The sequence below is a fragment of the Protomyctophum parallelum genome (genome assembly GCF_964188405.1).
Source record: "Protomyctophum parallelum genome assembly, chromosome: 1".
NCBI classification, from domain to species: domain Eukaryota; kingdom Metazoa; phylum Chordata; class Actinopteri; order Myctophiformes; family Myctophidae; genus Protomyctophum; species Protomyctophum parallelum.
The window spans coordinates 7,374,754-7,400,653 of NC_139697.1; the positions used below are offsets into that span (position 1 = coordinate 7,374,754).

At 43.9% G+C, this 25,900-nt stretch overlaps 1 protein-coding gene across 1 annotated transcript in view; it reads right to left on the minus strand.

The window, feature by feature from the left end:
- The window catches only part of angpt1 (angiopoietin 1), a 71,163-nt gene that overhangs the window by 4,083 nt on the left and 41,180 nt on the right, over positions 1 to 25,900 (minus strand). Inside the window, exons 5-8 of the mRNA XM_083789145.1 lie at positions 24,270 to 24,397; positions 21,279 to 21,380; positions 17,271 to 17,437; positions 1,054 to 1,184 (exon numbers count right to left, since the gene is read on the minus strand). Coding sequence (XP_083645271.1) covers positions 1,054 to 1,184; positions 17,271 to 17,437; positions 21,279 to 21,380; positions 24,270 to 24,397 — 528 coding nt within the window. The remainder of the gene's footprint in view (positions 1 to 1,053; positions 1,185 to 17,270; positions 17,438 to 21,278; positions 21,381 to 24,269; positions 24,398 to 25,900) is intronic.

Sequence of the window (25,900 nt, forward strand, 5' to 3'; positions counted from 1 at the left end):
CTAAGGCAGCGGCTGGGAACGGACACAGTGGAGCTGGCCATGCATAGGCCAATCAGTGAGCAGTGTTTTTGGAATGGTTGATAGAATGCTTATGTCATCATAAATACCACTGTAAGGGCTTCAGCTATAATCTATTCACAGTACTGTCTCAGTCAGGGCTGGGGCGGTATGGCTTTTTTATCGCGGTAATGAATCACTGTTTACCGACGGTATGGCGGTATTGAACCATAATCGCAAATTTGTTTTAAATGAAATAAAAAACAATATATAATATATCATGCATTGAAGGAAGCATGAGCTCAGTTTGGGACTCTCCCCAGGTTGGCAGAGGGAGAGTAGGACCCAGGATTACAGTTTAGGCAATTCCCACCAGATGAAAAACGGCATACAAAATCATGGGATGAAAATTTAAATACAAAATGCACTCTGTCAAGCTGCCAACTTGCGGTTTGCACAGAAGTAGGCCATGAATGGCCACCGACATATGCAGCAAGCTGCCAACTTGCCCTCTGGTTGGCTGAGCGACGCCATCAAAAATCCACAATCCCTGATTGGATTGGCCGAGCGACGGCACCAAAAATTCACAGTCCACCGACATACGCAGCCGAACAGTACAATGCGCTCTGCTCGCGCAAGTAATAATCACAGAACTCGATACTACGGTATGCCTTATATGCGATATGGCGATATTGCGGTTATTGCACGCAACCCTAGTCTCAGTGCACAGTTCAATGGATCACCCTAACAATCACAGCATCACCAGAAATCCTTTTCTAGCCCTCTAAATTTGCTAAACTGACAGAAAAATATAAAAATAATAATAATAACCGTTTCGGAACCCATTATATCTCCTCCGCTCTATCAATCTCCCTCCCTCTCTCTCACGCTGATCAAACTCTTCCTCTCTCCCTCTCTTATGACTATAATTATGTGGGTTGTATAAGAACATTATATAATGCATCATACATAATGCAGTGTGTAGACATCAATAAATTCCTTTAGAATTGTATACTTTAATTGTTTTATAATGTAGATGTTATACGCGGCACTCACCGCCAGTGAGCATGAGGGCGCACTTGCACATGCAGTTGTCATTATCCACGTCCTTGGTGCTGAAGTCTGCTCCATGGATCACCAGGCTGCTCTGTCGGCCTGCTGTCCCACTGTGACTCTTCAGGTAAAGCCTGTCAGAGAGAGGAAGGGGGGGGGGGGGGACCCGCAGGAATGGAAAAGAGACAGAGAAGGGGAGAGGGGTGAGGAGGGGGTAGCAATGTGAGCACTGTGAAGCTATAAAAGGGAGAAAGAAGACATAACACTTCGTGCAAAATTTGTCACCGGAGAGATATATTCTGTATTGTGACTGACGGCATCTGCTCTGTAAACACTCTCCACACCTGGAACAACATTAACACGCTATGAGAAATGAGGGAAGGGAGGGATAGGGGGTTTGAGTAGAATGCATTGGGACTGAAACCCAGAGATAGAGAGCAGAGGAAGTATATAAGGATCTGGTCTAGGGAGGCACATATCCACTGCGGTGTACGTGCCACGGTCCTGGCAATTTACACCACGGCAGAAGCAGAAATAATAAACACTATTGACCTGTTACAGTAATACAGAGCAGGACATAGAGCGCTACGCTACGTACGACGTCAATGTGAGCAGACAGCTGGACAGCTGGACAGGGTTTGCAAAACCCCCACAGGGCCCGATCGGCCTCCAAAACCTCAGCGTACAATGTTTCTCCTTGTACTACATGGCCTGGTACCTGTTTCCTACTGTCTTTCCTTCCTTCCCGTCTGCACAATGTCACATACCTCGCTGTCAGAGTTGGATTTCACGAAAAAAACCTTTCACTTTATTGAAGAGCCGTATGTGGCGTTATGAATCCACAGACGATACCGCGCCTGCTGGACTGCTGCTACTGTAAAATGCAAGGAATAGCCGGCCGCCTCGGTGTGTCACAGCTAGGGCCCATTCCCAAGGCTTAGACGTATACTGTTTTATTGCGTGTTGAGAAAGCCTTGCCTCGGAAGCCGCAGACACAGTTAAGCATGTACAGCGTGTACTGTATACAATGTGTTACACCTCTCAGGGGCCGCTGGGCCTAACCTGAACATGTGGAGCGTGTAAATCACTGAGCTCCAGCTACAGTGGTGGTGAGAGACAGAGGGACCCCGAGCGGTCTACCAACCAACCTGCCTGACGGCACAATACCGCGTATTAGTTTAACTGTCAGAGTTACACTAACATTCTTATTTGACTTAGATTGTTGTTATTGTTATTATTTGATTTAACTGTGTGTGTGGGGGGCACTGCAGCGTGAGAAGAAGTGAAGGCGGATAGGGGAGGTAGGGTGTGTCAGTATTTGTAAAATATTTTACTGTATGTCCTAAACACATTGCTCAATTTCGCTATATTTGGATGCATTTTCAAGGGAGATCACAAGCGTAGAATCACATTATAAAATGGATAGTTTCAGTCCTTCATTACGATTGGCTGATCCACGTTCAAAGCCGTTGTAAAAAGCTCTATAAACACACATCTGTGATTGCATTACATCAATATTACTGTGCCAAATAAATATAGCTTCCAATTTTATCGTGAAATGTTATTTACAAAATAACTTTTGAGGGAGAAACAGGCCATGCAATGCTCAATATCAATTAATTTCACATTTCCAAAGGCTACTTTAAAAGTTTGTTTGCAATATTCCCAAACTTACTGTGCAGTTACTGTGCACCTAAACCGCTGTAAACCATGGCCTCGTGAGCTATATTGCTTTAGTTTAGTAACATTATAGTCCTGTAGTCTTCAGACAATCAATACTCATCCAGTTGAGTATAAGTGTGGAATGCAACAATAGTGCATCAAGAAGACAATGCTGAACCATTAAGGGTATTAAACTGGATATGCGACCAGAGATCATTAACATCTTTGGGCGGGGTGTGTCCTGTGATGAAATCCCTACGGTTAGGAGGGAGGAAAGCACACTGCACTGAGTCCATCTCGCATCGATATCCCATGGTGATCTCCATCGTTAGCACTAGGAATGCATTTCGCTTTGCTTTGCCCTCTGTTAACCTGCGGCCTCTCTCCATCTTTCTCTCTCACGCTCTCTCGGTTTGTTTCCCCCAAAGAAGAGCTCCCAGAGCCAAGAAACAGTATTAAAACACCATGCCAGTGAGGACCTCTTCTATAAAACACGGTTCAGCTTCAGTAGAAATGATTTCCTGAGTTCCGTTCTCATCAATGAGGAATGGACATGGGAGTAAAAATGTCCGGGATGAAATATCCTCGCAATCTGACTTCATCCTGATGAGAAAGTAACATACGTACATGAGGCTGATGAACTGCTTTGAGAGGTGTGGAATCATGAATGTTGCGCGCACACGCACACGCACGCACGCACGCACGCGCACGCACACACACACACACACACACACACACACACACACACACACACGGACACACACACACTGACACACACACACACACACACACACACACACACACACTCCTCTGTCATTAATCTTGCAGCAAAGCACTGGGATGATGCACAAACTTTTATTTTATGCAAACAGATATATTACACCCTCAACCATGACGATTGTTTTTTATTCTATCGAGGTTATGAACACAAACACACAAACTTTGGGCACTCAGTCTCACTCCAGGAGGAGAAAACTTTATTTTAAAACTTTTATTGCAAGTTTTATTACAAAAACAATAATGTCATGGGGTCATGGCAAACTCTCCCCCTACAAACAACTACGAGGAACATGATTCTTTAAAGGAGAATAATTATACCTCAAATCACTGATTCTTAACCCCTCTTTGACCCTAAAAAATATATATAATAATAATAATATTTGTTTTAGGAGATGTTGCACCATGTTTATGAAGCTACAATGGTTTTGTGTACATGTTCAAAATAGCTGGAAAGGTCCAGGTTGGGCTCCTGTGAGAATGAGAGCCTGCATGTAAATCCCTCAGGAAAGAGAGTCATTTAATGTGAAAAGACTCCCGTATTTAGACAGCTGTGTAAATGGATGATTTGCACAGCCGAGTGAAAAAGTGTGACTACAGGTCACAGTGGGGAATTCGCTAAGCCAACTAAACTAATACCGGTAATACTAAAATATAAGCGTGAGTCATGGGTGTAATCAGTGGCCACAGCAATACAAAATTAATGTTGGACATGGCAAGTTTGGATAAGCATGTGCGCATGTATTGTGGAGGTCGTGTGTGGTGAGGTGCGTGTGCATATGCACAATATTTCATGTGAGACACGTGCTGAACCATTACGTTGTGCGTAAAGCAGGTCATAGAGGCCTTAACATACATTATACCACAGCACTGAAATACAAATTCAATGCAAATTCTGTGTCATGTGGTGGTACATTAAAGGGACACTTCACCCTTTTTGCAAAGAAATATATGTTAATGACGTTTAGAAGCTTTAGAACACTTTCCTGGAGATCTTTATGTGTGTAATATGTGGTTTTAGATATTTTAGATTGTAGCAGTGAGCCTGTTGTCTCTGATGTCATGGACACTGGGCTCACTTCCTTCCTGGACTACATGTTGTCTCAGTAGGACAGCTCTCCCCCTATCCACAAGGAGGAGCAGTGCGCCAAAGAATTATGGGAATTGTAGTCCAGGAAGGTAGTGAGACCAGTGTCCATGACATCAGAGACAACAGGCTCACTGCTACAATCTAAAATAACTAAAACCACATATTACACACATAAATACCCCCAGGAAAGTGATCTAAAGCTTCTAAACGTCATTAACATATATTTTTTTGCAAAAAGGGTGAAGTGTCCCTTTAATTCACGAGATTCTGTTCACTAAAAACAACGGCAGTCAGGCAGTACTAGCTAGTTATGCAGAAAGTCCTGTCTTTTGAAAATAGCAGATCTACAAGCTCACAGCTGCACGTTGTGGTTTCAAATAGCCAACGTTAAAAATAGGGCCGAAAAGGACATTGCACCGCTGGAAGAAACTCACTCAATGTTAATACTATAAAGGGGTGAAGTGGCCCTTGAAGTAGTTAATGTATGTTTTTTAATAATAATTCCCCTCTAACACTCTCTGCACGTCCCTGCACACCGCCAAACTGAATGCAATATATTGCAATTAGCTATAGTCGTGTAACGATTCATTCAACTCACGGTATGATTCAAATCACAATATTAGGTCCACGATACATTTTTCACATTCTTTTTTTACATAATTTCTGCACTGCACTTCCTGTGGGGGTGTGTGAAACGCGTGTGTCGAATTTGAAGTCGGTGTGGCGAACGGTTCTCGTGTTACGTGGATTACAGACACACACACACACACACACACACACACACACACACACACACACAGAGAGACTTGGTGCATTTATAGTTAGAAAAAGATTGTTTGTTTTCAATACTGGAGTAAATGACAGGAAACCTTTTTATCATTCCTCTTCCTAAATGCTGTTTTTTAACATTTATATTGATATATATATATATATATGATATTATGTATCATGATACATGTTTTTATTAAATTAATTTAAATTGCCACCAGTTTCGATATACGATATATCGTTACATGCCTAATTGTGTGTTTAAGTCACGCCTCAAGACTTACCTTTATTCCTTGGCTTTTCCAAGCACAGTATGAGATGTTTGATGTTTAACGTGACACTGTGCATGTTGTTTGTGGTTGTTTTGTGGTTTTTAAATGAAGTTGTTTTTTAATGTTGAAGTTGTTTTTTAATGTTTTACTGTAAAGCACTTTGGTACAACGTTGTTGTTTTAAAATGTGCTATATAAATAAAGATGGTATGGTATGGTATGGTAATTGCAATAAATGGTCAGTCCTGATGAAAATAAATGCTGTAGCCCGTCGTACTGGTGCATAATCCCTGATGTGCTATTGTGCTGTACTGCATAGTGTACTCAGTGTACTGTATGTTAGGACAGTGGGTAGAGAGGCCGCCTGGGAATCAGAAGGTCACCAGTTCAACCTTTGGGTTTGCCTGTCTGTGTGTCCCAGAACAACATATTAACCCCTACAGCTCCTGGTGGGTGAAACTGTACAAGCAATTTGAAATGTTCCTCCCCCCCAGGGACCAGTAAATATTAATACTCTTTGCTGTGCAGCATACTGTATACAGTCACTTCATATTAGCGGTTCTCAACCGTTTCTGAGTCAGGGAAAATCTTTAAAGCGTTCAAGATTCTGACCACGGCGTTCGAATGGCTTAAGTCAGGGGTGGCCACACTTTTAGGGGCATGTCATGTGATCTATACCTGCACAGCCTTTGTGATGTACTGGTAGATCGTGATCTACGTTTTGGGCACCCCTGGTGCATGTGGTTATAATATTCAAGTATTTTTGGTTTCATCTTGAAAGCCTTTGAGTCAAAAGGCCCAGTCGAAATACACCACTTGACACGTGACATCATAACCCTAATTCTTTGGTCCTTGTTTAAATAACTGGGGTTACTAAAGTAACCTATAGTTACTGGTAGGATGACTGCATGGTGCCTGCCTGGTAATTTCTCTGCTACAGGACTGGCTAAATCCAGGAAGAGGTCTGCTACTGGCCTGATAAAGAACAGACTTTGCTACACATTTACAGCCCAACTGAAAAAAAGCAAAAAAACAAAGGCTTACAACTAAGTACAACCTCCCTTCCAGTGAGACACACTGCCAAGACACATCATCAGCAAGGATTTCCAGCATGACACATTGACAGGCCCCCCTTTTCCAATATGCCGCGGCTGTGTTTACTGGGTGCAACTGTATATTTACCAGACAAACAATCCCCACCTCAATTGACAGCTGTATTTATCCCTGTCCGGGTCCATTATGCACTCGAGTGATAAGTGGAGTAATGTGGAGATGAGCTGAGCTATATAAACTCAAGAGATAGACATGCTTTTCCTGTGAGTGCGGTTGTTCAGCCGGAGATTTCTCGGCAAGAGAGAGAGAGAGAGAGAGAGAGAGAGAGAGAGAGAGAGAGAGAGAGAGAGAGAGAGAGAGAGACAGAGACAGAGACAGAGACAGAGACAGAGACAGAGACAGAGACAGAGACAGAGACAGAGACAGAGACAGAGACAGAGACAGAGACAGAGACAGAGACAGAGAGAGAGAGAGAGACAGAGACAGAGACAGAGACAGAGACAGAGACAGAGACAGAGACAGAGACAGAGACAGAGACAGAGAGACAGAGAGAGAGAGACAGAGAGAGAGAGACAGAGAGAGAGAGAGAGAGAGGAGGGGGGGGGTGTTGGGGGCAGGGGAGAGACAGACAGACTTGTGGTCATGTATTTCATGTCACTGACAGGCCGTATTTTATTGTAAGGGTCAGACATCTGCTTGGTCGAAGCGGGAACTGAAACGGCACAGAGCGCCAATCTGATTGGATCCCTTAAAATAACTCGGGGAAAAGAGATTGGCCATGGTTCATAAAGACAAGGAATGTTCAATTGCAGTTCAGGGGGGGTTGATTTGGGTTTTGTCAATGACACCTCCAGGGAAGGGGTTTGGTCTGCAGCCATCACATTCCCTTAGCATCCACTGGGGGGGGGGGGGGGGACGGACATGTTAGTAATCCTTCAGCACTGGAACTTAAGAGTCAAAATCGTAGGAGTATCAGCGTCATTATTAAAGCTTTGTTCCTATCCCGTCGTAATGACCTGGTACCTTAGAGAGTATTACAGCACGCCGTGTATGTGGGAACTGGCAAAAACAAGGTCAGACGAGGATTTCTTGTTTGTGTCTGATCAAATTCCAATGAGAAATGGACTGAATGACTGAAGTAACAGTGCTCTAAATGTGCCTCTACAATTACGCCCCTATTGTTAGGCAATCACAGGTTTCATAGTATCTGATTTGAAATGCTCTGTGTTTTTATTAGCTCAGTGCATTATAAGGCAAGCTGTAATAATGTTTGCAAAGAAAGTGTACACGGGAGTAGTACATCATCAGCGGCGATAACTCACACACGCATAATAACACACAGCGCCACATTTAGCGATAAGTGTGTGGATGTTTCAGGACCTATGTGCTGTACATATACAGTATTACTCAAACCAGTGTATCTGCACTGTTCTAAGATAATATTATCCCTATTACGTTGCAACATTTGTTACGTAATAATAAATATAAGGAACGGAAAATATTTGTTTTAAGTGAAACATAGCCTTGCAATTGAACAGTATACTAAAGAAGTATACTGTATATAAAAGCAGCCCCATACCCTGTAAAGCAGTTGCAAGAGCATATCTGTTTTTACCTCTATAGGAGAAACACAGAGAGGGTTATATAAGAGTCACTTCTTCGGCGTAAATCAAACCTTTGGGCTTCAATACTTCCATGCTATCCTGAGCAACAAAGAGGAGGAACCTTGCACTTCCACCCCAGCAGGAAAACACAACATCCCGTCAATAAAGCTTCAAAGTGCTATAACTCACGCGTGCCATTGGGGAGGGGTATGATGGAGGGGGGGGGGGGGGGGGGGGGGTCCTCAGAGCCCCTATGAGCATTCCTCCACAAATGTTAAAGAAAATCATAAACGTGTCTCCTTTCGTGTCTACTGAGACAAGTCATGTCGGATTACGGCTATGCAGGCTGGGACCGGAGCAGGGGCCCCCCCAGACACCGCTAACATGTCCTCTGCTTGCGTTGAGCCTTTTATCTGCCATGTCTCATTGCAGAGCGCCCCACGTTATGGCAAGTGGAGGATATTATACTGTCGTATGCGGTAACAATATGAAGGACATCACGGTTCAAAACAATACACACTGTGCAAAGATCAAGCGATGCTTCTGGGGGACTTAATGTAATGAGATATGGCAATAGAAAGTGTTTCACATTTTTCAGAACCTCATTAAAGCTGCAAATCCTGCAGATATTGTCGCTTGTCAAGATTATAATATTATGTTGAATAATACGCATGATGTTGAGTATTGTTGACTGAAAGTAAGCGTACTGTAATGTTTTAATGTGGACCTTACAAGGAATAGTATCTTGGTAGAAACTTATGGTGAAGAAAATAAACAAAGAGTCCTGCCACTTGTCACACTTGTAAAACATACATATCATTCACTATTTTCCCATTGGTGTTTAAATGTAAGGAACATGCTATCCCTCATCTTTCGACAAGCACAATTCGGCATTGCCCACCGGTCTTCCTTCCATCTCACATATCCCTCATCTTTCGACAAGCGCAATTCGGCGTTGCCCAACCAGGTCTGCCTTTCATCTCACAGTGTTTAGACGCAGACGACGACCAACCTGGCTCAGGGTCTAGCGTGTGCTGTTGGCTGTTGCACACCTGGCAGTCATTAGCCTGCTGAAGTGAAGTCTGATTGGCCCATAGCAGAGGTTAATCACTCTGCCCAATGGATCACTTCCTACCGCGGGGGCCACAGAGGTGTCTGGCAGGCTGAGGCCCGCTCGCGTTCTCCACTCGGGCCACTGATGGTTGTATAGCTCCATGGAGACAGACGTAAAGTAAAGGCACAAGGACATGTACCGTATATACTATGGTGCATATCATGCTATAGCTACAGAGTCTACAGACTACAGTCAGGCTGTCAATGTCAACCTTTACCGCTCTTGCCAGAGTTACAACTTAAACACTCAGGATTTTGCAGTGTGTACATGCACAGTACAGACTAGAGTACAGTACACCTTCTTGTCTTCTCTTCTTTTCCATGGTTGTCTATTGATATTTGATGACTATAATCAATGTGTTAATATTAATAATAATGATTGCAATTAGGTGCCGTTTCCACAATACGCACAGACGGTTTATAGCTAATGGGCTGAACATGAGAAAAATAACAAGTCATCATCTGCTCTGCGAAGCTCATAATTCCATTAGGCTTAAAATCCATCACGCAGAAATGAAACACCAGAGGGACCGCTAAGCCCTTTACGCCGACATTAAGTGCAGTTACATTTTAAGTGGACAAACATGTTGTACGTGACCACTGCCTGCACGCGGAGCGTCAGAGCAGTGCTGGGGTATATGTGAAATATCAGTGAGCATCTCAGTGTGAGGCTAGGACATGCCATGGGGTCACAGAACGCACCATCTCAGTGTGAGGCTAGGACATGCCATGGGGTCACAGAACGCACAAGTCCACATGCAGTCTCTGCCAAATTCTTCCCCAAATCCCACATCTCAAAAAACATCTAAGGGAGATCTATCTGATTCCTCTGGGAGATCTGGTCATTACCATGTGGAGAAATCCCTGGATTTTGGAACTTGGCCGCCTGGATGAGGGGAAGGATATTGAATAAAGATGTAACGGCCAGTCAAAGAATAAACATAATAAGGCTTCGTTTCCAACCTATAGAGACACATCCGAAACTTTTTTTTAACCTACCGCAAAACCTCAACTTGTGTCTGTGCATAAGCTAAACTCCCACACAGGTACTGCAAAACGTGCGTGTTCCCATCTGAACATGATGGACAACGACGGTTGTGTTGGGTGCCTTGGAGGTTGTATTGAACCTTCACATGCACACTGACTGACTGGTGTTTTAACATTATTCTGTATAATAAACCCAGACCGACCGATTCACTGACCTACATACTTCTACCCCTGGCTATTATAAATAAACATAAAATACTAAAGAAAAAGGTTAGCTTTACAGGCATAGCATAAACCATGTGTGTCAGGCGTTGAGGAAGTGTTGAGCAATGCTCAACACTTCCTTAATTTTACTGTACCACTGCTACTACTGTAGTACAGTAAGAGTTGAACAAAATGTTCATGGCCTGTTTTTACATATGGTTGCTGTCGGACAGAAACCTTCTATGTTTCAACTTTATATGATTCTTTTTAATGCTCTACATCGCCACACAAGAGTGTGGTACAAAAGTACAGCTCATTGCGATGTGACGCGTTGTGAGATTATAGATCTGATATTTTTTGCTACGACCACTTCACCACTTTTCAACCTATCTTCATATAATAGGTCCTCACTAATAATCATGATAAAATGGCACGATATTTTTCTACTCAGTCTGTGTCTCATAGGAGGGCTGTGGGCAGTTTAGAAACCGTCTTCCAGTGACATCATCATTAGGCAGATTATTTTTTTTACAAAAAACTGAAAGTGAAAGTGGTTGTGGTGGTTCAGTGTGTCTGTGAGGTTTAAACATATTTAAACAATGAAAAGTATTATCAAGAGATGTTCTTAAAGTTCTACATTCGATCCATTGGAACAGAGGTTATTTTTTTCCTGGACAGTAATGTGAAGTTTTGGACATACAAGTTGGTTGGATTTAATACACAACACGATACCAGTAAAGCAAAGAAAGTTACTTTAGATAATTACAGCAAAGTGTTTGTCATTTTAGTAAAGTGCTTGGTCGCTGACCAAGTACTGTATCTCTGACACAACCATATCGTCCCGAATCCCATCTGGTCCTCCAAACAGATTATTTATACATACTTGACCCAGATTGGGGTAGTGAGCAAATATTTTTCTTTATCCTACAAATCAATGTATACTACAAATCAATGCAAAATTGCTCCTCCGAGAATAGCCATTGTTGTTGAGAAAGTCAACATAGGACTGGTTGGCAGAGAGTGTCACGCGACCTGCAGGCATGATCTCTGACGGATGTCTATCTGTTTGACCCCGACCAGCGAGGAACAACATGGATGTGGCCATATCTGATTGGTCAAACGACACACGGAAATACTCGGCCTGACCTCCCCTGAATTATACAACTCTCCATCGTACGACAAAGTATAAATCAGCAGGCCGCACAGACATACAGTACGGTGTGGTGTCAGTTGGTGGTACACACACACACACACACACACACACACACACACACACACACACACACACACACACACACACACACACACACACACACACACACACACACACACACACACACACACACACACACACACACACACACACACAGAACAAAAAATAAGACAGATCTTTCAGTAAGTATGTGTGCATATACAGTCTATATCTCTCCCTCTCCCTGGGAACAAAACACGTTAATGTGAGCCCCTTGGGGTTTGTTAGCCCTATCGTGCAACAGCACTAGTGTCATGGGTCAGGGAGAACCCTCTAAACAACTACGAGCATTGCTTTTGAGGAGGGCAATTATACAGAAAGAAAATCACCCCCGTCTGACCCTCTGAAGTCAACTATTAAACCTTGAATCCACTCTGCGAAATGTGTGGATTATAGAGCACAAAGGAAAACGCTTAGGACGAACGTTGTTCGACTTTCATCATAAGCTGGCAGATTTAGTGGATCTCAATTCCAGTCATAGTAAGTGATACGCAGGAGCCCGGGCCAAACTGACATTATGATTATATTAAATTAATCATTATGTTAAATGATGAATTTGATCTGACACCAATTTAGCCGTTTGATTCCTGGAATTCACAGCCATCATAATCTATGTTAGTTTAAACTGGTGGGTAACTAGATTTGGTTTCTTGTAATTTGAACGTAAAGTTCTGCAATTTTCAGTGGCATTATGGAAAGTCAATATGACATGAACAGTTTAACGTGTTATTGAGTTCATTGTGTGGTTTGATTTCCTCTTCTCTTTCCTACTCAGCTCTCCGTTTTTATTTGTCCATTTTGCTTTCTGTGCAATCCAGGTCTATTGGAATGGGTGGAATTTATTTGTTACTATTTACTAGAGGCTTATTTTGTGATGCAGAAATGTGGACACATGAGAGCAATCGAGTAAATAGGCGTATAAGATGACTATTGTTTGATTATTCACCAGTCATCAAACTGCTGTTTATTGTTCTCTGCAACCCCTCGTTCTGACAAAACAACTCACACAGCAAAATCCTCAATGTTAATTTAGACCCTCACGGGTCCATATGGGTTTTATCGAACAGAGTTCGATTTAATGTGTACTTAGCCACAATGATAGGGCGCCATTTCATATTGTTATATAACGACAGTGACCTCTGCAATCATGGTAGTCTCAATCACAATGCGGAGCAATAGGATTAATTTTATTTCACAATACGGCGTGGTTGTGTGTTCAGTGGGAACTTTATGCTGTAGTAATCTGCTCTTAGGAGTCAAGCCAAACATATTAAAATCCAGCCGTATCAACAAGGACTTGTGTATTACATGTTAAACCACTTTGCTGATTGTATAGCTAGGACTATCAGATAGAACTTCTCCACTAGACATCCCACTTCACTTCCAAGTTATGAAATTTGATTCATGGGTGAAAACCAGCCAAGGACAGGTTTGCTGAAAAGGGGTTTTAAACCAAAGAGATAGTAGTTGAGTCATTGATTTATGTCCATATTTTCTCTTAAGGTACAGCCATATTATACACATATCTTCTCGGTAATATACTGTACTGCAATATAATGTACTTAATTATCATGCAATAGTACTATTGTCTGGAAATGACATCATCGCAGCAGATGTTTCCAATGTCACAGTCTGAGTAGGAACACAAACCAACCGGTATGGCTCTGCAATTTGTAATGCCAACGTATTCCTCCGCTGGCTCCATTCTCAGCACCATATATTTACACTATAACCTAGATATGAATAATGTACAGATACAATGGTTTTATTATCCATTACCATACTATATACAATATGCCAGCTAGATATTAAATAAAGATGTGTTGGTACTGTAGGGCCGTGCAGGTTGGAAAGCATTTAAAGCAAACAAATGTGACATTATATTCCTTCACATGATTTAATTTTCTCTCTCTCTCTCTCTCTCTCTCTCTCTCTCTCTCTCTCTCTCTCCCCTCTCCCCTCTCCCCTCTCCCCTCTCCCCTCTCCCCTCTCCCCTCTCCCCTCTCCCCTCTCCTCTCTCTCTCTCCCTCCCCCCCCCCCCCCCCCCCCATCCCCTTCCTCTCTGTAAGCAGAGTCATTTCTGGAGCTGGCATTAATGCAAACAAACGTTTGCTGCTACACATCATTAGATAATGTCGAGCCCCGCCGGTTTATCATAATTTGTCATGGTATGTATGATAAATGGCAAGGCATGCGCATCTTCTGAATAACCCTGTGGTTTTCAGCGGTGGTATATGTCTGAGCTTGGATCTGCGTGAGTGAGTGTGTGTGTGTGTGTGTGTGTGTGTGTGTGTGTGCGTGCGTGCGTGCGTGCGTGCGTGCGTGCGTGCGTGCGTGCGTGTGTGTGTGTGTGCGTGCGTGCGTGCGTGCGTGCGTGTGTGTGTGAGAGAGAGAGAGAGAGAGAGAGAGATAGGGGGGAGAGAGATAGAGAGAGAGAGAGAGAGAGAGAGACGTGCATATCTCACTACCCAGTCCTTATCAGTGTCATTTGTCTGACTCAGACAGTGTTCCTGTAAGCCCCAGTGCATCGATGGGCAGAACGTGATGTAAGCTAAAGAACAAAACACAGCCGTTACCAGTTGCTATTCTTGTTTTCCACTCACAATAATTCTAAGCTGGAGAATCTGTGTCGCAGTTTACTTGACATTTAAATGCAGCATGCACTGAACCAGAGAGAGAGAGAGAGAGAGAGCGAGAGAGAGAGAGAGAGAGAGAGAGAGAGAGAGAGAGAGAGAGCTAGGGGAAGAGAACATGGCAACCTTTCTCCGCTGGTCCACCGGTTTGTTTTGGCCACAGTTTCTGAGAAGCAATGTGCGATTGTCATACCACAACTATTTGTCAGAGCAAATCTATTTATAGAGATCACACGATGATTGGACTCCTAAACAGAGAGAGAGAGAGAGAGAGCTTCCTCCGGGAGCCAGGAGGACACCCCTCTCTTTCGCTCTCTCTCTGCTCCAAAAGACAAAAACAACAACTGACAAAAACAATTACTGTTTACACGCTGAAACCTTGTGTACTTTTGTGCTGAAGGTTACAAACTCAACTGTGTGTGCTTGTTGTGAGGGACAGTAACATGACAGTGAAATGCGTGTGAAAAGCATGGAGAATATGGCGCAATCACAAGGCTCTGTTGCTGGATGTCGGAATGCGAAAGTGTGTGTGTGTGTGTGTGTGTGTGTGTGTGTGTGTGTGTGTGTGTGTGTGTGTGTGTGAGAGAGAGAGAGAGAGAGCTTGGGAGGGGTGACATTTTGATGAAGTGAAATATGCTTTGAGTTTAGATAAAATCCCCTACTTTTAGATAGAGTAGATAAACATACCTGAATTATCTTCCCCCTGAACAACATCATATATGGCCCTGTGCACTTAAATCTCAGAGTGCCAAAGTCTATACATGCCACAGGAAAAGATGAAGTCAGTCAGTCGCTCCAGACCAGAAACAGAACCAAAGACCAAAGAGGCAAAGAGAGATGGGGTTACAACAGCGCGACCTTCCTGCTGGTTGATGTACGAAACCTCGGCCTGGCCTGTGCAAAACTCAAAACAAATCAGGGGATCCCTTCCGATAGGTATATACCCGTGAAATCCATTTCTTCAGTCCTCTGAGAAAACCCGCCGAGCCTGCACCAGGTACTGACACTTAAACCATTCTGACCTGAGATCAGATTCATACGAGGTTTCCACTGGACACACACTGGTCTGATGAACCCATTCTGACCTGAGATCAGATTCTAAAAATGTCAGTCGTTCTTCGATTTTTCAAAAATAGCAGACCTACAAGCTCGTAGAGCGCCACTCGGTGGCGCGCTATGAGCTTGTAGATCTGCTATTTTTCAATAGCTAAAGCATGACATGATGCTGACACCAAAATGGGTGCCCGTTCAGAATGGGTTAAAGTCGGAAACTCATTCAAGTAAGAACCTGTCATCACTTAATCAAGGGCAATTCTGTAAATCAGATTTGACAATAAGACCTGAGAGCCCCCCCACTACGGGAAAATACAGACGCCGCTATCTTTTCCACAACCTCAGTGTTCAAAAACAGGAATACAGAGAGGTAAAGGCTTTTAAAGCCTTTGGACTCTCCCTTCCCACCTCAATAAAAATAAATTAAAAAAAAAGCAAAAAGCTGAAAATCCTTTCAATCAAAGTTGAAAAGAGTTGAAGCTAAAGGCATGGTTTATCAGAGGGGAGTGGGAATCTAGCTCTAACAATGAAATAGGAGTTGTCAGACCATCTCCTATATGAAGGCAGTGATTGCTGGGAACCCTCTGCAGCCAGTCTCCAGTCATTTTCCACATAGCACTCCAAGCATCTGCCATAGCGTGAGGCCTTCTAGCCCTAACCCCGGCTTTTCAAAAGAAAACAGAGAGCTTTGCACCCACTCGGCGCACAATGACAAGATGTCCGTCAGGGGCATTTTGCAGGGAAGATGACAAAAGATTTGTTTCGTTTGGAAAGGCTGGGATTTGGACGGAGATACAGCAATTCACGAGAGACGTGACTGAAACACGTTGGAAGTCTGTATCGGCCTGGACTGGTATCGGCCAAGCCTATAAATTTGGCTTTATTTTCTTGTTCTCTTCTTGTTGTTTCTATGTTCGTTCAGTCAAAAGGCTCTATCTCTCATTACTATCGTGAAATCAAGAAATAACGGCCTCAAAACATTTACTTATTCTGCTCATATAGCTAAATTATGTGAATACAGTGCTGTATATAGTGCACATACTAACTCAACCACAATTCAAATTCAAAAATTTGGCAGACTATTCCGGCTACCACATGGAATGCATCAAGTATACCGTTATATTTTATTACCTACTGTATTAAGGCCCCGGCATCCCTATCCTCAAATTTATGGTCAATTACCAGCTAAATGTAGTAGCAGAAATGGTACAGTAATGTTATTAGCCGTAGACAAAACAGTAGGCATAGTACAGAGTAAAATCCTCCATGTTCATTTAGGCTATCTATTTGTAAATCAGAGAGTTTGTAATGTAATGTCCATTCGGTTAGACGTGTATACACTGTTAAATTAACACACTTTCCCCGCCAGCTAGGACTAATCAATTAATTAATTCACCTCATAGGAATACATAAATAAACCTTGTTTTGACCAGAAATGCCATCTGGGACAAGGTATTGGAGATAAAGGCGATTGAAAGAAACAGATAGTGGGCGTGGGTGTACGCAGCGTTCAAGATAAAACATACACAATAATGGCACACTCCAGTCTTGTTGACATCATCAACTAGCAACCCAAAACTAAATGTGAGTAGCATCTCGATCGATCAAAAGCACTATAAAAGACCAATTAACGCTAATCTACGCCAATGGCGGTTGGCCAGAATAATTCAAATGACGCGGATTCACACCAAAGGCAGGCTACGAGTTAAGTATTAGTACTAGTACTAGTAGTCGACAGTGGTAGTGATGGTACCTGTAGTTGTGTTTTTCACTGCCGATGTGGAAGCGGTCGTAGAGGGAGAAGGCCTGGTGTCCGTCCCAGTCGGTCAGCTCTACCCGTAAGGCATACTGCCGCTGGCTGGTCAGTAAGAACACGTACTCGTTCCCCAGCCAGTGCTCCGCAGACACGGCCCCGAAGCCCTGCAGGAGACGGACGGAGGCAACAAACACAGTCTTGAATGAATAATCACCACACAAAATCCACTCATTAAATGCATGGATATAGCAGGGATGGAAGACATTCCTCCATAGCTTTCCTTCTTTCTCGGAAAGATGAAATCTCTGGCCTGAAGAGAAAAAAAAAAGAAAAGAAAAAAAGAAAAATGTTTCTGAAATTGGATAGAGGAATTTTCTAATAACATTTGTCTGTCCGGGAAAGACGCGTCCAAGCGCTTTCCGACTCTTTGATTTGTTATGTCACCAAAGCCAGCTTCAGGATGGGCGCTTAAACCGACGTGATTATGGCCGGGCGCGCGGCCATCATGGCCACTTTCAGGAATGTTCCCGCGCTGGCTGCGGAGATGTGTTTTCCTTGTCGCTCACAGGCTTTCGCGCCACGTACGCACACACGCATAAACACCCACACACACGCATGCAATTTTCATTTCTCTGCATGAGTGCGTTGAGTGGCACCTATTGGGCCCTACATTAAAGCTTGTTTTGCAGGTTGTACATAATATAGTGAAGCATGTTATTGGGCTGAGGGTAGCAGTACATGTTTAAGACTTAAGAGAGTGTAAATTGGTACCAGCTTTACGACGCCCTCCTCCGCATGTGTTCAGAAACATATTATTACTTTCACAGACTGTGTACTGTATATGTATGCACACTCACACAGAAGCGTGTGTGCCTACTTTTATTGTTGAAAACGTTAAGTTCAAATGCGATCGGACCGGCCGCTTAGTCATATACTGTAGGCAAAGTGCTTCTGACAGCGACAGGAGCCACAGATGGAGGTGGTGAGTAATAATATATAACGATGCATATTACAGTTTGACGGGGCTGTCTGGACCATGCAGCGCTGGCTGTCTGAGAGGAGGAGGTTGGGGCGGTTGTGGAGGAGAAAGTGTTTGTGTCGAGAGTGTGTGTGTGTGTGTGTGTGTGTGTGTTGATTAGAAGCAAGATGTGGGGGTAAAGTAAATATGGGGCATTCCACTGGTCTGAGGCATGTCCTGCTGTGTGGGTGGAAGAGAAAGTGACTGGGGCTGTGTCTCTCTCTCTCTCCCTCCCTCTGTCTCTGTCAGTCTTTTAATATGTCTTTAAATCCTTAATCTTTGTTATTCATAATACTCTTTCACACTGGTATTATTGTTGCTCCGTCTGTTTGAGTGTCTGTTTGCCTCCCCCCGGTCAAGGCAGATGGCCGCCCACCAAGAGCCAGGTTCTGCTCAAGATTTCTTCCCGTTAAAGGGGAGTTTTTCCTCGTCGTCATCGCCAAGTGCTCATGGGGGAATTGTTGGGTGTCTCCTATAACGAACGACCTTGACCTGCTCTATATGTAAATCGCCAAGAGACGTTTGTTGTGGCGCTATATAAAAATAAAAGCGACATTCTGCCTCGCTCTGCCTCTCCATCCTTCCCTCTCTTAGTTTCCAGCTGTCCTGGTCTGTGTCTTTCTCTCCATCACTCAATGTTTCTCCCTCGCTCGCCGTCGTCTCTCTCTTTCCGTTTCTCTCTGCCTCCTGTTCTCTCGCTGTCTCTCCCACTAAAATTGATCTCATTGCTGATGAGACGTTCCCTCATGACTGTCACTGCGGGGCCTTTCAGCTCGCTCCAGAAGGCCTCCTCCATGGGGCTTGCCCCGGCCGGGATCCCTGGCTGCAGGAGAGCGATCGAGTCCAGGCTCTGTCAACAGAGTTTGCCTTTGTATTGTTCCAGAACTACGCGTTCCCCCCTCACTCACACGCGAACCTGATCTACATCTTTCAAAGAGATGGAGATGGTTAGTCATATTGTTGGACAGAGAGCTCGTTTTCCAATTCACTTTCAGTTGCCCAGAGTTCTCTTTAAGTTATAAAAAAATAAGGTAAAACCTTTATATGAATGCTGAATATGTAGAAAGTTATCTGTTCGTAAATCATAGGGCCCCTCGGGCGCACCAAACATAAACATGTTTTTCTGTGCAGGTTTGATATCGACGTTGATTTCGTAAGATGCTGAACAGGCGGTGCGGCTTGCAAATATCAGTCACATCATGCATGGCAGTCTCCTGTGGCACATATTATGCAGCTCTGGAAATGTAATTATAAACACTGCCCGGTCATAAGATCACACTATGCGATGTATTTTCCCCGCTGTCAGAAGCCTCTCCCTTTTCCTCACCGCGAAGGGAACGAAACAACACCATTGGCTCCCTCGTTTCTGAGTGAAAGATTTACAAATCCTTCCAGAGCATTAAAACAATGAGACTAGCCTACGGAGACCAACCGCTGTGAAATTAATCACACCATAAAACACTATCAATCACCTCGGGCCTTTTTTCAAGGAGAGAGGAGGTGGAGGACCGGTGGTAATACTACGCTGGTATATTGGCGACATGCATGTCTGCCAAGGTTCATGAGCCTCGACGTCACCCTTAGCCCACATAGCACTGTGTTCCACTGCACTCGTTTGCTCTATACACCTGTCTGAGGCTTTCTGAGTTGTGTAAGCTTGTTCTCTCTCTGAGAGAGAGAGAGAGAGAGAGAGCGAGAGAGAGCCTCATTGAGCTGGCACAGTGAAACATCAATAAGTTGAGCCACACGGAGCCACACATAACATAACCTTAACATTATACATGCATTATATGGGATCTTCTCATTAACATAATGCCTGTAATTATAGGTACGGTGATGCAGTCTTATATTAACATAAATATCATATTTTTAGCATTGCAAACATCTGCCCACAGGTTGACCCATGGAGGACTGGTCTCGATCACAGTGCAGAAGAGAAACCGTTCCATTATGGCAACAGAAGGCACTTCACGGGTGGCGGCTATTAACAAAACCAAATCACTTGACAGTGATACTGTACATTTGCCGAAAATCACACACGGGTCAGTTGTACCGTAAGCTCCATCATGATTAGTTCCAGGGCGAATAAATACCATACTCTGTCTAGCCATTCATTCCTGCAGTATGTTGGCGATGTTAACACGCACATATACACACTTCCCTCCTAATGACAAACAGATGATGTTCTCCGCAACACCTGGCTGGTGCAGTGCAATATACAGTAGACGAAACAAAAATGTTTGTTTTCTAACTCACTGTAATATATATGGTAGGTGCGAGCGTCTGACACCCTAACCAAAGGCTGATTTATAATGAATCGACGACAAAACACGTCAAAACACTTTTCTCATTTCTCGTTTTTTTTCCCCACCAAATGACGCAGTCAGTGGATGAATTGTAAATGAGTCTCAATGCTGCTAATGCAAATGATGGGGGGGGGGGGGGGGGTACAGTTTCCAGACGTCCCCAGCTGCTACTGTCGAGGAGAAGGTTGGTTCGGACATCTGGTCGAGGCGTTCCACATGGGCTCGGAGAAGGGAACCCTGCATCTCTGCTTTCAGCATGTTACATCGGGGCCAAAGAGCACAGCCAATCTGTCATAATCTGCCTGGTGGAAATGTGTTTTTACTACAGGATGTTTGTCTCATCGCAAGACTCCATCATTTTGTTTTTAATGGATATGGATGAGTGTTTTCCCTCTCTCTCCCTCTCTCTATCTCTCATGTCTCTCTCTCTCTAGCTCGTCTCAGTGTCTTGTTTTTTAACCACTTAAGCCTGATTTATAAACCAGGCTTAGCACTGTCAAAAATCCAACGTTGTTTTGCAAAACTTTCGCCAGGTTGAAAGTGGTCGTCCACATTGTTGTCCTCCCGTTGAATTGATACGGATGAGTGTTGGATGCGTCTCTCAGTGTGTGCGTGTGAGCGTGCGCACGTGCTCATGTGCGTGCGTGCGTGTGCAGGCTCTATATATCCGTCCCGTCTTACCATCTTGTACTCCTTCCACGTCCTCTGGAAGTCCATACTGCCGTCCTCCCTGCGCTGGATGACTGTCCATCCACCGCCGGCTGTTTCCATGTTACAGTACACCTGCAGCGCACGTGGACGTGCACACACACACCCACCCACACACACACACACACACACACACACACACACACACACAGCGATGAACACAACGGAACACAATTCTCCAAGTGGCCACACATGTACAGCAGTTACACACAGCAATTTTCGAGATTAATTACATTTTACACAGGAGACAACTGGATCAATGCACTGCATTCAACCTAAATGGTCCCAATGCGCTCCTGGCTCAATCACACAACAATGAATGAGCAATTCTAGGATGGCCTGGCTCCAGAACGCTCCCTTTTCCCAGCCTCTCCCAACGTGACTCATCTCGGTGTATAGCCAAATACCTGCCATTAATGTCCAGAGGGCCATATACCGACTTTGATAAAGTGAGCGAAGCACCACTCATTAGACAAATGAACTGAAACTTGAAAAACATTGCGGTGCCGAGAAATGTTAAAACATGCATAAATTTGGTAGTTGTGAGTGACATTGCTTTTTTTTCTTTATAAAAAGGTTTTATCCCACAATTTTGTAACCCATTTTTTCACCCAGTGTCAATTATTTAACGTAATCCATATGTAATGCATGAGGAGTCCAAGCTGCTTCTTTTCACCTGACAGGGGAGAGTTTCCCCGGCCGGACGTAGCGCGTGGAAGGAACACGTTATTCTGACCAGTTCCTTTCCCCTCCATCAGGCGCCCCGGCTGGCCAGGGGGAGGTAGTTTAGAGACCAGGATTACGGCATGTTTTTGTGAGGGTATACCTACCCTAGGGGACACGGGGAGAACATGCAAACTCCACACAGAAAGGCCCTTTCGCCAACCACGCCTCGGGTATGGGCACTGATGACGCGGAGGAGGGAACACGCCCCCCAGTGCCCACAGCGTCCCCAGCGGGAATCGAACCCCGGACCTTCTAGCTGTGAGGCAACAGCACTACCGACTGTTCCAGGCACCGTGACCCCCGTGAGTGACATTGCTTACAACAAGCCATTCACCGTGTCTTCTTGTATGACTATATCCGCTATATCTAACTTTTTAAGACTTAAAGCTTTTTGCCGATAACGACATGCCTAAAATAGGGATGTCGGGTTCAAAGTGGGTAAAAGCACACTTAAGAACTGCATATATTTTAGAGCCTGTTGAATGCCATGCAAGTATGTGTCCTCATGAAGAATGAAGACATTATGGAGTCTCACCAGAAGACCGTTTTCAATCTGGAAAGTTATTTATCGACATGTCATATTCCGCAATTACCAAACATAACATAATACTGGAACGAGCATGACAAGTGACAGTGGCTGATGACATAATTTAGAAAGGAAGCAAAAGAAAAGTCATACCAAAAGCTCTTGGAGAAAAGATGTTGAACATGATTTATGAAGCATATTGTGGGATTGAAACATGGTAAGAGAGACCATATGAGGTTACAGTATGTTCTGGAATGATCTTCACAGCCAGATTCAGTATTTCATGACAGATATATGGACTCAATGCGTGGACTGGTTTCACTATTCTAAACCTTTCATATTTGAGTACATACAGCACATTGATGCATATTATGTAATAAAGAAATAGTAAAGTGCAGCCCTGAGATCCTCGGACAGGGCCCTTCTGGTCGTTCCGCAGTCTAGAGTAGACCGAATACAAAAGGCAATCGGGCCTTTACCACATTGTTCTGACTTGCCTGATGAGTTATTAAGCTCTTTTAAATGTCTTCTTAAAACTAGCTTTGCCAATTTTTTATGCTCTTATCTTAATATTCTATTGATTCTCACACTTTTTTTTAAAATCCTTTTATGTGTAATTATGATTGAAACACAAGCCTTATATTATACTTAGTGGTACGATGTTGTCGTGCAGCGAAAACAACCAAGCCTGTGCACCCGTAGAACGTCGTCGACAGTCGACACTTTTCATGTAAATTGACATGCCTAAAATTGGGACCCCAGGTTGAAAGTAGTGGTTAATCAACGTCTCCTTATCCCTCAGCGGCTCTGGTCCCCATCAGAGGGGAGAAGAGGGTCTCGTTTCGGCACATGAAAGAGGAGGTCCCCACCTCGCCTGGACACATACCAAGAGACACCTGGGGGCGCCGTGGCCCTTAACCCCCCGGACCTCAGGGTGTGTGTGTGTGTGTGTGTGTGTAAGCCGATAATGGAGGACCACGGTGAAAACTGCCGCGTGGTGGCCTTTTGTTTTTAGGGCGACGGGACCCCGCGGGTGGAGTGGAGGAGGTCTCTCACCTCAGAGCCATCTCATGCAGCTGAACACACAGGAATACAGCCTGGGTACAATTAAGGAAGTACCCTGGCTGACACAATCACTCTCACATGATCCATGAAACCAGACACGAGGCACACACACACATTAACCCACATGTGCGCACATATATGCGCGTGCACACACACACACACACACACACACACACACACACACACACTCCTCTGCCATTAATCTTGCAGCAAAGCACTGGGATGATGCACAAACTTTTATTTTATGCAAACAGATATATTACAACCTCAACCATGACGATTGTTTTTTATTCTATCGAGGTTATGAACACACGCACGTTGAAGTACTGAACACCTGTTTCACCCTCCCTCCCCTCCTAAACTCCAGCCCCGGCTGCCAAGTGTATTTTCAGCTCCAAGGTATTCACCTTGCACCCATCGTTCCCTGCATCCACACAGGCCACTGGCCAGTGTCCAGCAGCAGTTCGGTATACTGTACCTCTGGCTTATAATTCGCTGGCCGATAGATTGAGCCTCACTCTGATTCAAAGAAAACAAGCCTGGACCCATGTGTAAAACACCCTTCAAAGAGCTGCCTTAGAAGTGATGAAAGCGAGCTATTTTGAACATTGCGGCTGTAAAGTTAAAGAAAAGAAGTGGCTGCCCACCTTTTTGGTCTCCTGCGGGTTGATGTGTATCGTGTAGACGCCGTTTTTGTGGAAGCCAGCTTGGTAGAGGTCAGCGCAGTCTCGGAACTTCTTCTCCTCGTCCACCCTCTTGGTGCTGTTGGGCACTGCTGTGGAAACACGCAGGGTGACCTTTTACTCTTCACCAATGAGTACTGTGTTGTTGTTGTCGGGCAAAAACCTTGCACTAAGTACTTACATCGTATGATAGAGTCGCACACAAGTAGCACAAATAGCCGATCCACACGGTCACAACACAACACAAGGTAGCAATGCAACATGTTGTAGATCTGCTGTTCCTGAATATTGTACCTGAACCTGTAGCTACGTAGGTTGAAAGTGGTTAATTCTTTGTATTGGTTAAATAATGAACCAATAAAAAGTAACCACAAGAGCTTGCGACTAAAGAATAATAGGAACCACATCGTAACGCACCACTTTGGAAATACAAGGTTTCCACCCGTCATTTAATATTTAATCAATAGAACAGGGAGTAGGTTATAGGGAACAACATCAAAGCTGTGATGTAATTTATCATAAAAATATATATTATACATTTATTTGAGGCTTTTATTACTTTTCATTCTTATACATGATCTGAATCATATTGTGGAAAATCCTGAGGTATCAGGTTTTCCTAGCCATGTTGTTTTAGCAGATAACGCATGGCTCTCATCTCTCGGGTCAATCTCATAATACATCTGGAGCAGGACCAACTGTGCTATAAATAGTTGTAATGTGATACAGATAGGTGGGACTGTAAAGGTCAGCACTAAATCTGCTGTCTGAAGTATTGTCACCAGAACTAAGGTATAATGACTGTCAGGCAACAATGAGGCTCATTGAATTATGTCGTAATCTCTTTGTCACTAATCTGTAACAAAAACATTATCGATGACGGTATCAACGACCTTTCCTTTTTTCCATACAGTATACAATTGCTGTCACATTCATTGTTTTTGTGGGTATATTTAGGAGCACACTTGGTGAAGAGACTGTCCGAATCTACTAGGCACGAGTGCCACAGTATGAAGTGTTATAGAGAGGATCAAATGAATGGTGTATGTAATGACGATTTCCTATATTAGCAGGTAGCTGTCAAAGGGCTGGTGTAAGTTTGTGGGATGGAGTCGAATGCTTGAGCCCAAGTATATTAGTTTGGGTACCTCTTTTTTTATATATTGCTTGAAAGTATATTATTATATTATATTATTGATCTTCTTTCTATTGCTTCTGACTCGGCTCTTCTTCGGTCCCACTCTGACTGGCGCACACTTGGATTTCTTCTGACTCTGACTGGCTGGAGCCTGGCACACACCTATTCTGTCTTCTGAGCCATACTTTATAGGGTGACGTGACGCTGTGGCCTGACGTCACGCCACCGACCGTTTCCGTGGCAACAGTGTACACATGTTAGTGATAGATTAGATGGCACCATCATTCTCCAGTGTTCCATCTCAACCAGATGTGCACCAGATAAACAAGTTGTGGGGTATGCAATTTACAAGCATAGAAATTGAATAAATGCAATCGCAAAGTTGGACTAGTTGGACCAGTTGTTCTCTGTTGGATTCATGGAAATCATTGTCTATGCTATGTTTTATATATGCCTT